This window comes from Pristiophorus japonicus, chromosome 21 (genome assembly GCF_044704955.1).
Source record: "Pristiophorus japonicus isolate sPriJap1 chromosome 21, sPriJap1.hap1, whole genome shotgun sequence".
In the NCBI taxonomy this organism is placed as follows: Eukaryota; Metazoa; Chordata; class Chondrichthyes; family Pristiophoridae; genus Pristiophorus; species Pristiophorus japonicus.
This window is the reverse complement of record NC_091997.1, coordinates 71,932,567-71,949,471: the sequence shown is the minus strand read 5'-3', so window position 1 is coordinate 71,949,471 and position 16,905 is coordinate 71,932,567. Positions and strand designations below refer to the sequence as shown.

Below are 16,905 nucleotides of genomic sequence, written 5' to 3'. Positions count from 1 at the left end.
CGCGCTCACCGCGCCGGTTCCCGCCCCCCCCCCCGCTCCCCCCCCCCCCCCCCCAAGAGGAAGTAGAACACCTGTCTTTGTGTTCCACTTTCTCTCGGTGGGGGGGGGCGGTGGGGGCGGTATGCCCAATTTTGCGGTCGTGGACGGGACTTCTTGGCTGAGTGCAGGAAGTCCCACCTCGCCATGGTTACCGCCCCCAAACGGGGGGAGGGGGGGTGCGTGACTGAATTTCGCCCCCCCCCCCCTCCCCCCCCCACCGAGGTCTCTGACCAGGGCTACCCAGCTCCTTTACCATCGGGGAGTGGGACTAACTGGACAGCTCTTCCAAAGACCCAGCACCGCCACAGCCGACCAAATGGCCGCCTTTAGTGCCGTGTCATTCTGCCATAAATCGGAATTGAAACCCCCCCCCCCTCAAAGATTAGAAACCAAACTTCAAACTCGCCAGTGGGAACAGATGGCCATCCCGCTCCGGGATGGCCCGGCAGATTTTAACAGCCGCACATTGTTTAAATCCCGCTTACCGTCCGCTGCTGGCGGGATGACTGTCAGGCCGCCAGTTGGCGTCGGAAGGCAACTGCTGGTCAGTAAGGTCAGTCGAGGGGCGGGGGGGGGGGGGGAGAGGTGGCAGGGTCTCTATGCTGGCGGGAGCTGGGGGGGGGAGCGGGTTGGGGAATCCCAGAACCTGGGTGTAGCCCCATCATAGGATGAGAAGACGCGTCCTTGCGTTCAAATCCCTACATGCCCTCGTCCATCCCTATCTCTACCACCTCCTCCAACCCTCCGAGATCTCTGTGCTCCTCCAGTTTCGGCCTCTAACGTTGCCCCGATTTCAATCGCTCCGCCATTGTGGGCCGTGCCTTCAGCTGCCTGGGCCCCAATCTCTGGAATTACCTCCCTAAACCTCTCCGCCTCTCTCTCCTCCTTTAAGTCGCTCCTTAAAGCATACCTCTGTGACCTGTCCTAACGTCTCATGTGGCTCGGTGTCAAAATTTGTTTGATAATCGTTCCAGTGAATCGCCTCGGGACGTTTGACGACGTTAAAGGCGCTATATAAATGCTACTCCGGACCACGCAAAGAATGCATTCATTTCACTTATTTTAGTGGGGCATCACTGGTTTCCCAACGCAGTTACCGATAGGGGTGGGCACAACAGGAGCCGGCTAATGTTCCATCAGAGCTCTATCACAACAGCCCGATTCAGATTTAGTATTGAGGCTTCAACTGTGGCAAGCCGTGAAATTCAATTCAACAGATACGGTCATTTCTGGGCTGGCACCAAGAGTGAAATGACCATGGCAGCTGCCGGATTGTCATCCAAACCTAATTGGTTCGCTGATGCCCCTCGGGGGAAGGGGACCCCCGCCTCCTTTGACCCGTCCGGCCTATTGAGCCACTCGGTTGTCACGGCAACTAAGGTTGGGCAGTAAATGCGGCCTGGTCAGAGTCACCTGTCATGGTACATCAGTCATTGAAAGTCGGCATGCAGGTACAGCAGGCGGTGAAGAAGGCAAATGGCATGTTGGCCTTCATAGCTTGGGGTTTTGAGTATCGGAGCAGGGAGGTCTTACTGCAGTTATACAGGGCCTTGGTGAGGCCTCACCTGGAATATTGTGTTCAGTTTTGGTCTCCTAATCTGAGGAAAGACATTCTTGCTATTGAGGGAGTGCAGCGAAGGTTCACCAGACTGATTCCCAGGATGGCAGGACTGACATATGAGGAGAGACTGGATCGACTGGGCCTGTATTCACTGGAGTTTAGAAGGATGAGAGGGGATCTCATAGAAACATATAAAATTCTGACGGGACTGGGCAGGTTAGATGCAGGAAGAATGTTCCCGATGCTCGGAAAGTCCAGAACCAGGGGTCACAGTCTAAGGATAAGGAGTAAGCCATTTAGGACTGAGATAAAGAGAAACTTCTTCACTCAGAGAGTTGTGAACCTGTGAAGTTCTCTACCACAGAAAGTTGTTGATGCCAGTTCATTGGATATATTCAAAAGGGAGTTAGATATGGCCTTTACGGCTAAAGGGATCAAGGGGTATGGAGAGAAAGCAGGAATGGGGTACTGAGGTGAATGATCAGCCATGATCTTATTGAATGGTGGTGCAGGCTCGAAGGGCCAAATGGCCTACTCCTGCACCTATTTTCTATGTTTCTATGTTTCTATGTAATGTATGCACCTCTAAGCATGCTCACAGGTTTGTCGAGCTGTTGTCGTTAAAAACAGCACTGGTCCCTGACTCCGTTAGGTGTATCGAGGAGGCTCAAGCACGTGGGGAGATCCCGTCCGAACTGATCCCCGTCCGGACAGAATTCCTCATCGGCGCCAAACCCCGGAAACCTCCCTCGGGAGCCGGCATCTCACAACTTGAGCCGCCTCGGGGAAATCCCCTCCTTGCCTTTCAGTTCTGCGCGGAGGGGATCCTGTACGGGCTGCTCCTGCACACTCTCCACCTTGCCATCCTCGTCTGCCGTCCGGACACGCCATGGCGCACCACCTTGCCGTCCGGAGGAGGCGGGGGTCCCCGATGGAGTGCTCTCTACGCGGGAGTCCTCCCACTATTTATTGGGGACTTGGCCTGGAGGGTGTTGCACGGAGCAGTCCCGTGCAATCGGTTTTTAAGTCGATTCACGGACTCCCAGGCCGTCTGCAATTTCCGTTTATGTTGTATGTGTCAGGTTGCAGCCTCTGTTCCAGTATTTGAAGGGGGCTGCTCCTCAAATTCTGGTTGCAATTCAGTCCCACGCTCCTGATCTTTGGGCACCCTGTGCGGAGGAGAGCGGGCAGGTCGGAAGGCCTCCTCGTAGGACTGCTCCTGGGCCTGGCCAAGGGTGCCATCAGCCGGTCCAGGCAGCGGCCGGTCGAGGGGGTCGTTCAGCCTGACTGCCTGCGTCTCTTCCGTGGTTACATCCGAGCCAGGGTGTCCTTGGAGATGGAGCACGTGGTGTCCACCGGTACGCTCGCGGCCTTCCGCGAGAGGTGGGCGCCGGAGGGACTGGAGTGCATCATCACCCCCGGCAACCAAATTTCAATTTAATTTGATTTGTCAAGTTTCCCTTTAATGTTTGTTTGTTAATTTGTGTGTTTTTGTGCCCTTACAAAACGGGGCACTTGAATTAAAGTTCCAACAAAATAATTGTAGAGCTGTTGCATGCTCTCTTCAGCAGCACATATACAAAAATTGGAACATTACAGAGAAGACTAGTCTGGCCCCTATGCAAGCAAGACACGCAAATTCGTGAAGCGTTCCATATTTTTGATCGACTAAGTTCCCAAAAAGTTTTATTGTTCATTTGTGGGTTCTAGTGTCCCTTAAATAAGGGGGCACTCGGCTTTGTCTGTTAATTTAAAATAGTTGTAGAACTGTTGCATTGTGAGTGGCCTTAGCCAATCACGTGATGTTCACAAGACTCAATGGGCTCAAAATTGGCCAGGAGTTGCTCCGTTTTTTTTGGAGCAACTTGATTTTTCTGGAGTATCTTAAAAATCCCCATTTTGCACATTCAATTTGCGCCAGTGTAAGTGAGTTAGTTAGGATTTTTTGAGTTTAGTTCAGTTTTTTTCAAAAGGGGCCGTTACCAGCCACCTATGCCAGTTTTGGCCATTTAAGTCACTTTGGACAGCTAATAGTTGCTCCAAACTAACTTAGGCCAGCGTATGTGGCCACTTGTGGCCACACAGAAAACCCTTGCGGAGAGTTCAGAAATCAGCGCAGGTAGCCAGAGATAGGGGCGGGAAGGGAAGCGGAGAGGACCTTACAAAGCACTAAACAAAGCACAACAACATTCAAGAAGCATAAAAACCACCAAGAAGAAATAAAAAATAAAACTTAAGTCCAACCTTCCTAACTCGGGCCCGGGAAGTTAGATGGCTGGCCGGGAATAGGTGCGGGCAGGCAACCAGGCGGGAGAGCACAAGGAACTGGCCACAGGCTCGCAGAAGACACAGGCAGGCTGGGCTGGGCTCCCGGAAGACACAGTCAGGCTGGCTGCAGGAATCAACGGACAGCGGGCTAGCCGGCTGGTGCGGGAGGCCACTCAGCCGGGGATAGATACGGGCGGGAGAGCACAGGGAACTGGCCGATTGCCAATGTTATTCGCTACTGCGCATGCGCAAACGCTCCAATGCACATGCACATTGTTGTCGGCAATCTTTCACGCGCAGGGCCCTAGCTCCACCCCCCAATGGAATCGCCACGCCGCGCCAAGTCCCGGTAGAGTCAACAGAGCGGCCAGAATCCGGGGACATCTTTTTGGCGCCGTTTTGAGCCTAGGAAGTCGGCGCATGTCACGTGAGTGCGCCGAAAAAACGGGTGGGCCAAATTTGGGCCCAATAAAACCCCAGTCAGTTGGGTCTCGGTCATTCACAATGAGGTATACAGTTGTGAGCCGAGTGGATGAGCTGTTAATGTGTAGTGTGATTGTTAAACCTTTGTTAATGAATATCAGCAAGGGCAGACATTGACGACAAGGTCCAACACCGCCTCCAATGTGCCAGCACAGCCTTCGGTCACCTGAGGAGGAGAGTGTTCGAAGACCAGGCCCTCAAATCTGGCACCAAGCTTATGGTCTACAGGGCAGTAGTGATACCCGCCCTCCTGTATGGCTCAGAGACGTGGACCATATACAGTAGACACCTCAATGCGCTGGAGGATTACCACCAGCACTGCCTCCGCAAGATCCTGCAAATCCCCTGGGAGGACAGACGCACCAAAGTCAGTGTTCTTGCTCAGGCCAGCATCCTCAGCATCGAAGCACTGACCACACTCGACCAGCTCCGTTGGGCGGGCCACATCATCCGCATGCCCGACACAAGACTCCCAAAGCAAGCGCTCTACTCGGAACTCCTACACAGCAAGCGAGTCCCAGATGGGCAGAGGAAACGTTTCAAGGACACCCTCAAAGCCTCCCTGATAAAGTGCAACATCCCCACCGACACCTGGGGGGGGAGTCCCTGGCCCAAGACCGCCCTAAGTGGAGGAGGAACATCCGGGAGGGCGCTGAGCACCTCGAGTCTCGTCGCCGAGAGCATGCAGAAAACAAGTGCAGGCAGCGGAAAGAATGTGCGGCAAACCAGTCCCACCCACCCTTTCCCTGTGACAGAGACTGTAATTCCTGTATTGGACTGTGCAGCCACCTGAGAACTCACTTTTAGAGTGGAAGCAAGTCTTCCTCGATTTCGAGGGACTGTCTATGATGATTAATAAACCAACTAGTTCTTAATAGCAATGTGTTGCTATGAATTCTTAAGCAAAGAACGCAGGAAGCAAATACATTACATCACCCACGTCCCGAAACAGGGAAAGAAATTCAATGGAAATTACGATTCCATTAAAAAATATATTTTAGTAGCTTCAATTTGTGGCGCCTGAGAAGCGCCTTGCGAGGTCTTACCAGGTTAAAGGCGCTATATAAACGCAAGTTGTTATGTTGTTGTACCAGGCGCCTCTTGGGGAGATTGTGACCTTGTACTGTTGCTGGCTGCGGTCCAAAGGTTTTGTTTAATTGCCTTATTACAGCTGTAATTTAATAACCTTTTATCAGCCTGAGATTCTGGGCTGATGGCGCTATCAGGTCGACTGACAGTGAGCCAGAAGATTTGCCCGAGTGATTCTCATTCAGACGCATTCAAGGTTGCAGCTTACGCGCGTGGGACTGACTTTGGGACTTGTGATGGCTCAGTGGGTAGCACTCTCTCACCTCTGAGTCACAGGGTCGTGGGTTCAAGTCCCACTCCAGGGACTTGAGCACAAAAAATCTGGGCTGGAACTCCCAGTGCAGTGCGGAGGGAGTGCTGCACTGTCGGAGGTGCCATCTCAGAGATGTTAAACCGAGGCCCCGTCTGCTCTCTCGGGTGTATGTTAAAGATCCCACGTCACTATTTCGAAGAAGAGCAGCGGGAGTTATCCTCGGTGTCCTGGGCCAATATTTATCCCTCAATCAACAGATGATCTGATCATTATCACCTTGTTGTTTGTGGGAGCTTGCTGTGCGCAATTTGGCTGCCGCGTTTCCCACATTGCAACAGTGACTACGTTCCAAAAGTACTTCATTGGCTGTAAAGCGCTTTGGGACGCTCAAGCTTGTGAAAGGCATGGTATAACTACTGTCTCCTTTGTTATTTTTTAATCTGTTTGACTCCCCCACCAGCTTCCTCCCCTCCTCTCGTTAAGCCGCTGGTTTTTGATGAACTACTGCTCCCTAGGTGGACTGCTGCCCTTCCTCGGTTGACCAACTAGCCACTTTTCATGTCGGACGCCAGGCGGTGCAGGGCCTCACTGTGGCAGGCCTCACTGCTGAACCCAATCCTGTCCTCAGCCAATGCCCAGCTTGACACATTCCAGCAAGAGTCCATGGGTAGCAACCAGTGGGTGTGGACCTGAGCCTCTCCTTCCCCACCCCCAGCCTAAACCAGCGGCACTGAAGCTAATTGGAACAATGTTCCTCCTAAGATGCCGGGCCGCACATCAGTCGGGAGGTCCCCACAAGCTGTCACCACTAGAAGATACTGCGCATGCATAACACGCGAGAGAAAGATAGATAGTGTAATGTATTTGCTTCATGGGTTCTTTGCTTAGGAATCCATAGCAACACAAGAACTAGTTGGTTCAGTAGCGAAAGGTTTAACAATCATAACAAAACACATTACCAGTTCATCCACCTGCCTAATCGTGGAGGCCCCGAACCCAACTGGCCGGGGTTTTATTGAGTCTTGTGAACATCACGTGACTGGCTAAGCCACTCCCAACTCAGCAGCTGAACCCAACTTGCGAGCACAGTCACTGGTGCATACATTATAGATTGATAGATAGATTTGTTGCAGAATCATAGAACGGTTACAGCACAGAAGGAGGCCATTCGGCCCGTCGAGCCCGTGCTGGCTCTCTGCAAGAGCAGCTCAGCCAGTCCCACTCCCCCCGCCCTTTCCCCGTAGCCCTGCAAATTTTTTTCCTTCAGGGACTTATCCAACTCCCTTTTGAAAGCCTCGATTGAGTCTGCCTCCACCACCCTCTCAGGCAGCGCATTCCAGATCCTAACCACTCGCTGCGTAAAAAGGTTTTTCCTCATGTCGCCTTTGGTTCCTCTGCCAATCGCCTTAAATCCGTGTCCTCTGGTTCTCGACCCTTCCACCAATGGGAACAGTTTCTCTCGATCCACTCTGTCCGGACCCCTCCTGATTTTGAACACCTGTCAAATCTCCTCTCAACCTTTCACGACCTCAGGATGCCCCAAAGTGCTTTGCAGCCAATGAAATAGTTTTTGAAGTGTAGTCGCTGTTGCAAATGTTAGAAGTTTGAAGAGAGCCCGGTAACGATTTACCTGGCTCCGGACCCACGTCTTACACGCTCCCCTTCATCTCGGCCCAGGCCTGTGTGCTGCTGGTTTAAAGGGCCGCTGCCTGCCATTAGCCGTGATTAGAAGGTGCACCCGGAAGACTTCAAGGTGAGGTCGTTTGAATGAAGGTAATTTAGTTGTCAATTGAAAGAGAGCATTGCGAACATCTTCTGTGCCCTTCGGGCCGAGTGGGCTGATGCTCGAGCAGAACAGAGCCGTAAAAGTAATTATAGGTCCAGCCAGCCGTTATTTAAAGCTGGAAATACAGCTGTTTACTCTGGGCCATTGAGAGGGAATTGTTGCCTTTCGCACACCTGCATTGTTATGAGTTGTGGGGGGAGGGGATTATATTTTATTTTCCCTTTCCAAATTGCTCTCCTCACCTTCCGAAGGTGTGCTCTCTCTGATTTTGCGACACTGTTTCCATGATGTGGTCTTGTGAGGGACATGTGGCCAGCCTCGCCAATCTGAAACGTCACTAGCTTTGGTTCTGCACACCCTCCTCTTCTCTCCCTCGCTCCCCCCCCCCCCCCCACCCATATTGAAGCTTTGCCTTTATGTATAGTTGCCGCCGGAGACTGACAGCAGTTACATAGAAACATAGAAAATAGGTGCAGGAGTAGGCCATTTGGCCCTTCTAGCCTGCACCGCCATTCAATGAGTTCATGGCTGAACATGCAACTTCAGTACCCCATTCCTGCTTTCTTGCCATACCCCTTGATCCCCCTAGTAGTAAGGACTTCATCTAACTCCTTTTTGAATATATTTAGTGAATTGGCCTCAACAACTTTCTGTGGTAGAGAATTCCACAGGTTCACCACTCTCTGGGTGAAGAAGTTTCTCCTCATCTCGGTCCTAAATGGCTTACATAACATAAGAACATAAGAATTAGGAACAGGAGTAGGCCATCTAGCCCCTCGAGCCTGCTCCGCCATTCAACAAGATCATAGCTGATCTAGCCGTGGACTCAGCTCCACTTACCTGCCCTCTCCCAGTAACCCTTAATTCCCTTATTGGTTAAAAATCTATCTATCTTTGACTTGAAAACATTCAATGAGCTAGCCTCAACTGCTTCCTTGGACAGAGAATTCCACAGATTCACAACCCTCTGGGAGAAGAAATTCCTTCTCAACTCGGTTTTAAATTGGTCCTCCGTATTTTGAGGCTATGCCCCCTAGTTCTAGTTTCCCCTACCAGTGGAAACAACCTCTCTGCCTCTATCTTGTCTATCCCTTTCATGATTTTAAATGTTTCTATAAGATCACCCCTCATCCTTCTGAACTCCAACGAGTAAAGACCCAGTCTACTCAATCTATCATCATAAGGTAACCCCCTCATTTCTGGAATCAGCCTAGTGAATCGTCTCTGTACCCCTTCCAAAGCTAGTATATCCTTCCTTAAGTAAGGTGACCAAAACTGCACGCAGTACTCCAGGTGCGGTCTTACCAATACCTTATACAGTTGCAGCAGGACCTCCCTGCTTTTGTAATCCATCCCTCTCGCAATGAAGGCCAACATTCCATTCGCCTTCCTGATTACCTGCTGCACCTGCAAACTAACCTTTTGGGTTTCATGCACAAGGACCCCCAGGTCCCTCTGCACCACAGCATGTTGTAATTTCTCCCCATTCAAATAATAATCCCTTTTACTGTTTTTTTTCCCAAGGTGGATGACCTCACACTTTCCGACATTGTATTCCATTTGCCAAACCTTAGCCCATTCGCTTAACCTATCCAAATCTCCTTGCAGCCTCTCTGAGTCCTCTACACAACCCGCTTTCCCACTAATCTTAGTGTCATCTGCAAATTTTGTTGCACTACACTCTGTCCCCTCTTCTAGGTCATCTATGTATATTGTAAACAGTTGTGGTCCCAGCACTGATCCCTGTGGCACACCACTAACCACTGATTTCCAACCGGAAAAAGACCCATTTATCCCGACTCTGCTTTCTGTTCGCCAGCCAATTCTCTATCCATGCTAATACATTTCCTCTGACTCCGCGTACCTCTATCTTCTGCAGTAACCTTTTGTGTGGCACCTTATCGAATGCCTTTTGGAAATCTAAATACACCACATCCATCGGTACACCTCTATCCACCATGCTCGTTATATCCTCAAAGAATTCCAGTAAGTTAGTTAAACATGATTTCCCCTTCATGAATCCATGCTGCGTCTGCTTGATTGCACTATTCCTATCTAGATGTCCCGCTATTTCTTCCTTAATGATAGTTTCAAGCATTTTCCCCACTACAGATGTTAAACTAACCAGCCTATAGTTACCTGCCTTTTGCCTGCCCCCTTTTTTAAACAGAGGCGTTACATTAGCTGCTTTCCAATCCGCTGGTAACTCCCCAGAGTCCAGAGAATTTTGGTAGATTATAACGAATGCATCTGCTATAACTTCCACCATCTCTTTTAATACCCTGGGATGCATTTCATCAGGACCAGGGGACTTGTCTACCTTGAGTCCCATTAGCCTGTCCAGCACTACCCCCCTAGTGATAGTGATTGTCTCAAGGTCCTCCCTTCCCAAATTCCTGTAGCCTGCACATTTTGGCATGCTTTTTGTGTCTTCCACTGTCTTATCTTTATCCTTAAACTGTGACCCCTGGTTCTGGACTTCCCCAACATTGGGAACATTCTTCCTGCATCTAACCTGTCTGAAGCCATCAGAATTTTAAACGTTTCTATGAGGTCCCCTCTCATTCTTCTGAACTCCAGTGAATACAAGCCCAGTTGATCCAGTCTTTCTTGATAGGTCAGTCCCGCCATCCCGGGAATCAGTCTGGTGAACCTTCGCTGCACTCCCTCAATAGCAAGAATGTCCTTCCTCAAGTTAGGAGACCAAAACTGTACACAATACTCCAGGTGTGGCCTCAGCAAGACCCTGTACAACTGTAGCAACACCTCCCTGCCCCTGTACTCAAATCCCCTCGCTATGAAGGCCAACATGCCATTTGCTTTCTTAACCGCCTGCTGTACCTGCATGCCAACCTTCAATGACTGATGTACCATGACACCCAGGTCTCGTTGCACCTCCCCTTTTCCTAATCTGTCACCATTCAGATAATAGTCTGTCTCTCTGTTTTTACCACCAAAGTGGATAACCTCACATTTATCCACATTATACTTCATCTGCCATGCATTTGCCCACTCACCTAACCTATCCAAGTCACTCTGCAGCTTCATAGCATCCTCCTCGCAGCTCACACTGCCACCCAACTTAGTGTCATCTGCAAATTTGGAGATACGACATTTAATCCCCTCGTCTAAATCATTAATGTACAGTGTAAACAGCTGGGGCCCCAGCACAGAACCTTGCGGTACCCCACTAGTCACTGCCTGCCATTCTGAAAAGTACCCATTTACTCCTACTCTTTGCTTCCTGTCTGACAACCAGTTCTCAATCCATGTCAGCACACTACCCCCAATCCCATGTGCTTTAACTTTGCACATTAATCTCTTGTGTGGGACCTTGTCGAAAGCCTTCTGAAATTCCAAATATACCACATCAACTGGTTCTCCCTTGTTCACACTACTGGAAACATCCTCAAAAAATTCCAGAAGATTTGTCAAGCATGATTTCCCTTTCACAAATCCATGCTGACTTGGACTTATCATGTCACCTCTTTCCAAATGCGCTGCTATGACATCCTTAATAATTGATTCCATCATTTTACCCACTACTGAGGTCAGGCTGACCGGTCTATAATTCCCTGCTTTCTCTCCCTCCTTTTTTAAAAAGTAGGGTTACATTGGCTACCCTCCACTCGATAGGAACTGATCCAGAGTCAATGGAATGTTGGAAAATGACTGTCAATGCATCCGCTATTTCCAAGGCCACCTCCTTAAGTACTCTGGAATGCAGTCCATCAGGCCCTGGGGATTTATCGGCCTTCAATCCCATCAATTTCCCCAACACAATTTCCCGACTAATAAGGATTTCCCTCAGTTCCTCCTTCTTACTAGACCCTCTGACCCCTTTTATATCCGGAAGGTTGTTTGTGTTCTCCTTAGTGAATACCGAACCAAAGTACTTGTTCAATTGGTCTGCCATTTCTCTGTTCCCCATTATGACTTCCCCTGATTCTGACTGCAGGGGACCTACGTTTGTCCTTCACACCTTGGGCAAGGTGATTCTGGAGAGTCAGCCCACCTGGGCCCTCTTCCACCATTCAATTAGATCATGGCTGGTCTGTGCCTTAATTCTCATTTATCTGCCTTGCTTCTATATCCCTCGATACCCTTCCCCCACAATCTATTTATAATCTCCATGTTGAATTCTTCAATCGGCCCCCAACCATAACAGCTTTTTTGGAGGAGAGAGTTCCAGGTTCCCACGACCCTTTATGTGAAGAAGTGCTTCCTGACATCACCCCTGAACGGCCTGGCTCTAATTTGAAGGAATGCCTCCTGGCTGGCCTCCCACATTCGACCCTGCGTAAACTAGAGGTGATCCAAAACTCGGCTGCCCCATGTTCTAACTCGCACCAAGTCCCGCTCACCTATCACCCCCTGTGCTCGCTGACCTACATTGGCTCCCAGTTAAGCAACGCCTCGATTTCAAAATTCTCATCCTTGTTTTCAAATCCTTCCATGGCCCCACCCCTCCCTATCTCTGTAATCTCCTCCAGTCCCACAACCCCCCGAGATGTCTGCGCTCCTCAAATTCTGCCCTCTTGAGCATCTCTGATTATAATCGCTCAACCATTGGTGGCCGTGCCTTCTGTTGCCTGGGCCCCCAAGCTCTGGAACTCCCTGCCTCTCTACCTCTCTCCTCCTTTAAGGCACTCCTTAAAACATACCTCTTTGACCAAGCTTTTGGTCACCTGCCCTAATATTATGGCTTGGTGTCAAATTTGTTGTCTCATAATACTCCTGCGTGGGCTGCATGTGGCTCTCGCAGGCAGTCGTGTGGTCACCTGCGCTTCAAAACAAACCTCAAAGAGGTGCAGCCAGGTGGGTTTCCGCTTGCCCAATATGGCGTGCACAATCTCTCCTACTTGACTAAATCAAGAGAACTTAGACGGAAAGAAAGGCTTGCATTTATATAGCACCTTTCATGACCACCAGATGTCCCAAAGCACTTTACAGCCAATGAAGTACTTTTTGGAGTGTAATCACATGGATGTAGGAAACACAGCCGCCAATTTGCACACAGCAAGCTCCCACAAACATCAATGTGATAATGACCAGATAATCTGTTTTTGTTATGTTCATTGAGGGATAAATATTGGTTCCAGGACACCAGGGCTAACTCCCCCTACTCTTTCTCAAAATAGTGCCACAGGATCTTTTACATGCACCTGAGAGAGCAGACAGGGCCTCTGGAAGACAACACCTCCAACAGTGCAACACTCCCTCAGCACTGCACTGCAGTGTCAGCCTAGATTTTTGTGCTCAAGTCTCTGGAGTGGGACTTGAACCCACAACCTTCTGAGTCAGAGGCAAGAGTGCTGCCCACTGAGCCACAGCTGACACTAGCGGTGGCAGATAATGTAAGAGGTATCTACTGCTGTGAGATCAGAGAGCCTTTTTTCTACTGCTGGATATTTTACGTCCACCTGAGAGGGCAGACGGGGCCTCGGTTTACTGTCTCATCTGAAAGACAGCACCTCTGACAGTGCGGCGCTCCCTCAGCACTGCACTGGAGTGTCAGCCTAGATTTTTGTGCTCCCGTCTCTGGAATGGGACTTGAACCCACAACCTTCTGAGTTAGGCACAGATATGGTAGTGTAGTGGTTATCTTACTGCATTTACAGCAGGCCTGCACTAATCCAGGGGGCCTGAGTTCAAATCCCACCGTGGCAGGTTGCGAATTTGAATTCAATATAGATATAAAAAGATCAGACCAAAGTGGGCGGGACGCTGTGCGATTGTTGTTACAACCCAACTGGTTCCTTTAGGGAAGAAAACCTGCCTTTGATGCCCGGTCTGGGCCTATATGTGACTCCAATCCCACACCAACATGGTTGACTCTTAACTGCCCCTCAGAAGGGAGGGTTGATTGCAAATCACTCAGCTATGTTCACAGGGCAGTTTAGGGATGGGCAATAAATGCTGGCCTTGCCAGTGATGCCCACTGTAATATATTTGCTTCATGGGTTCTTTGTTTAAAAATTCATAGCAGCACATTGGAATTAAGAACTAGTTGGTTTATTATCAAAAGTTTAACAATCACACTACAAATTACCGGTTCATCCACCGGGCTCACAACTGCATACCTCATCGTGGATGACCTTGACCCAACTGGCTGGGGTTTTATTGAGTCTTGTGAACATCACGTGACTGGCTGAGCCACTCCCAATGCAACAGCTCTACAACTATTTTAAATCCAGTGCCCCCTTTTGTGAGGGCACCAAATCCCACAAATTAACATCAAAGCATTAAAGGCAACCTTAACAGATCAAATTAAAATTCTGTTCCCTGTTGAAATCATGCACTCCAGTCTCTCCGGTGCCCACCTTTCGCGGAAGGCCGGTGGACATCGCGTGCTCCATCTTCCCGATATCCCTCTGTGTGGCCAAATGTTGCTTAATTACGCTCCTGTGAAACGCCTTGGGATGTTAACAGCAACAACTTGCATTTCTATAGCACCTTTAACGTAGTGAGACGTCCCAAGGTGCTTCACAGGAGTGTTAAGAAATTTTTTTTAAATTTGACACCGAGCCGCAGAAGTTGTATTAGGACAGGCTTGTTTAAAGAGGTAGGTTTTAAGGAGCGTCTTGAAGGCGGAAAGAGAGGTCGAGAGGCGGAGATATTTAGGCAGGGAGTTCCAGAGCTTGGGGCCCAGGCAACAGAAGGCACGGCCACCGATGGTGGAGCGATTATAATCAGGGATGCTCAGGAAGGCAGAATTAGAGGAGCGCAGATATCTCGAGGGGGTTGTGGGGCTGGAGGAGATTACAGAGATAGGGAGGGGGGGCGAGGGCCATGGGGAGATTTGTAAACAAGGATGAGAATTTTGAAATCGAGGCATTGCCGGACCGGGAGCCAATGTAGGTCAGCGAGCACAGTGGGTGATGGGCGAGCGGGACTATATAAAGGCGCTATATAAATACAAGTTGTTGTTGCGGTGCTGTCGTTTAATGGCAGTGAGGGACCATCCTGTGATGAACCGACCCACCTCATATTGAGTTGTGCCAGTCAGCCCTGTGTCACTGGAGTGGGTGTGATGTCCCACTGGCAGTCGGGGCTTGAGTGAGGGTTTGGCGCTGCCCTGTGGATAGTTTGTGAAGCACAAGTAATGGGAAAGAGCTCTTTAAACTCTTATTCATGTACAGTTCAAACGGTTAGACGTGACTGTCACTTAAAGAGACTTTGCCATAGAAAGGGCTTCCTGTCTCTTATTTTTAATTTGCCAGACACTAATTCTTCGTTAACAGTCAAGGCAACATGAGGGAGTTCTTATAATCTGGGACACGCTGCCTGAAAGGGCGGTGGAAGCAGATTCAATAATAACTTTTTTAGAGGGAATTGGATAAATATTTGAAGCGGAAATACATACAGGGCTGCGGGGAAAGAGCAGAAGGAGTGGGACTAATTGGATAGCTCTTTGAAACAGCCGGCGTAGGCATGATGGGCCGAATGGCTTCCTCCTGTGTAGGATCAATCTATGATTGGAATCACTTTCAACCAACGTTTTGTGCTCACAGCTGGTCCAGTTGCTGAGGGCGCTGCTCAGTGTACAGAACAGGAAGGCCCCTGCTTTGTGCAGAGTGAGCCGATCTCAGATAGGACAGGAGCCGGGCAGTGCAATAGAGACCAGCGTCTCTGGACCAGGAAGGAGAAATTCAACCAAACTTCCCCCTCTGGATTACAACCAGCGAGTCCTGCTGGATATGTGTGTGTGTGTGTGTATATGTGTATTTTTGTGTAAATGTGTGCATGTGCAAGCATGTGCAACTGTGTAGATATGTGCATGTGAACGTCGAGTGAGGACAGGACCGAGCTCGACTGTGATGCCCTCTGTAGTTGAATAGCCCACCGATGCGCGCTGTCTTGGCTCACCCGTGAAGAATGGCGATTTGGGTGAGCTCCTGGCGGGTCTTTGGTGCCACCGGGCCATGAAGGGTTGCTGCGATTTGAGTTCTAGTGACGATCCACATCTGCATGTGTTTGAGCCCTATATTGGTTAAATGTCACGGTGCCACAGCAGGGACTGGTCTGAGGTTGGTGGGTGTGGGTTAAGGCACAATGTTGGGACAAAAGTAGGGGCACTTTCACTCTGCATCTTTTTAAAAAATGTATTCATTCTCGAGATGTGGCCAGCATTTATTTATTTATTTATTTATTTTTTTTTTTAATTCGTAGCCAATCGTTCCAATTCTTTGTCAAATCACAAACGCCAGAGGTCACCTTGCACACGCCAAGGATCACTCTGCGCCAATGCTCTTAGCCAAAAGGCCTAGAGCCACTGCACCGTTCCTGGAAGTACTACAATACCAGGTTCGTGCCATGGAGGCGGATGGGTCAGGTCCCCCACACACCTCCGTGGAGGTGGATGGGTCAAGCCACCCCACCCACCTCTTGTTTCCAAAAAAGCAAGCATATACCTTCCTGATCCAGGGAGAACCACCCGGAGGTCATGGTGGCTACTCCCCTGTCAGGTCAGCTACGCATGATCTTAGCCAAAAGGCTGAGAAGAGATGTGGCCAGCATTTATTGCCCGTCCCTAACTGCCCCTCGAGAAGGTGGTGGTGAGCCGCCTTCTTGAACCGCTGCAGTCCGTGTGATGAAGGTGCTCCCACAGTGCTGTTAGGGAGGGAGTTCCAGGATTGTGACCCAGCGACGGTGAAGGAACGGCCGATATATTTCCAAGTCAGGATGGTGTGTGTGACTTGGAGGGGAACGTGGAGGTGGTGGTGTTCCCCATGCGCCTGCTGCCCTTGTCCTTCTAGGTGGTAGAGGTCGCGGGTTTGGGAGGTGCTGCCGAAGAAGCCTTGGCGAGTTGCTGCAGTGCATCTTGTAGATGGTGCACACTGCAGCCAGGGGGCGCTGGTGGTGGAGGGAGTGAATGTTGAAAGTGGTGGACCATGCTTGGGCGTGCTTGACGCTGACAGCAGTTGACCAGAATGGAAATGCTGCATTCCACGGGTCTGTGTTCCCACACAATAAAATGCAACGCCTGTGGGAAAGTCGACACTCCTTCCCAATTGTTCCCTTTGCTCTTACGCACAGTCACACTTCAGCAGGTTAACGGTGCGGGTCCTCGTCATTGCCCACGATGGCTGACACTCACAAGACATGCCCGCTCACCCCCCTGTCTCTGCTTTCTCCCCTCCTCCGCTCCCCCTTGTTCTCCTGCAGATGACCGGCAAGAACTCGCATTGAACTTGTCGACGAACGGCATCAGCAGCATCAATATGTCGATCGAGATCAACGGCACGCTCTACACAGGTAAGGTGCTGACCTCTCTTATCCCCATCCCGGCAGGTCAAAGGTGAGAGGTCGCGAAGAAGCGCCGGCGGGCGCACCTGACTCCGAAGGAATGGGCTCGTTGAGCAAGACGTGGTTGGCGGGTTCTGTGGAATTTGGGTTCCTGAATGAAACTCTCCTGCTTTTATC

At 50.1% G+C, this 16,905-nt stretch overlaps 1 protein-coding gene, 1 non-coding gene and 1 pseudogene across 2 annotated transcripts in view; 2 read left to right on the top strand and 1 right to left on the bottom strand.

Moving 5' to 3' along the window:
- LOC139233713 (AT-rich interactive domain-containing protein 3B-like) overlaps positions 1 to 16,905 on the top strand; it is a 248,438-nt gene that overhangs the window by 224,492 nt on the left and 7,041 nt on the right. Inside the window, exon 8 of the mRNA XM_070864126.1 lies at positions 16,648 to 16,737. Within this exon, the coding sequence (XP_070720227.1) occupies positions 16,648 to 16,737 (90 nt within the window). The remainder of the gene's footprint in view (positions 1 to 16,647; positions 16,738 to 16,905) is intronic.
- On the top strand, positions 3,156 to 3,262 carry LOC139234271 (U6 spliceosomal RNA). The gene has a single exon (XR_011588311.1). It is a non-coding gene; the product is annotated as a U6 spliceosomal RNA (small nuclear RNA).
- On the bottom strand, positions 15,750 to 15,988 carry LOC139234260 (U2 spliceosomal RNA; annotated as a pseudogene).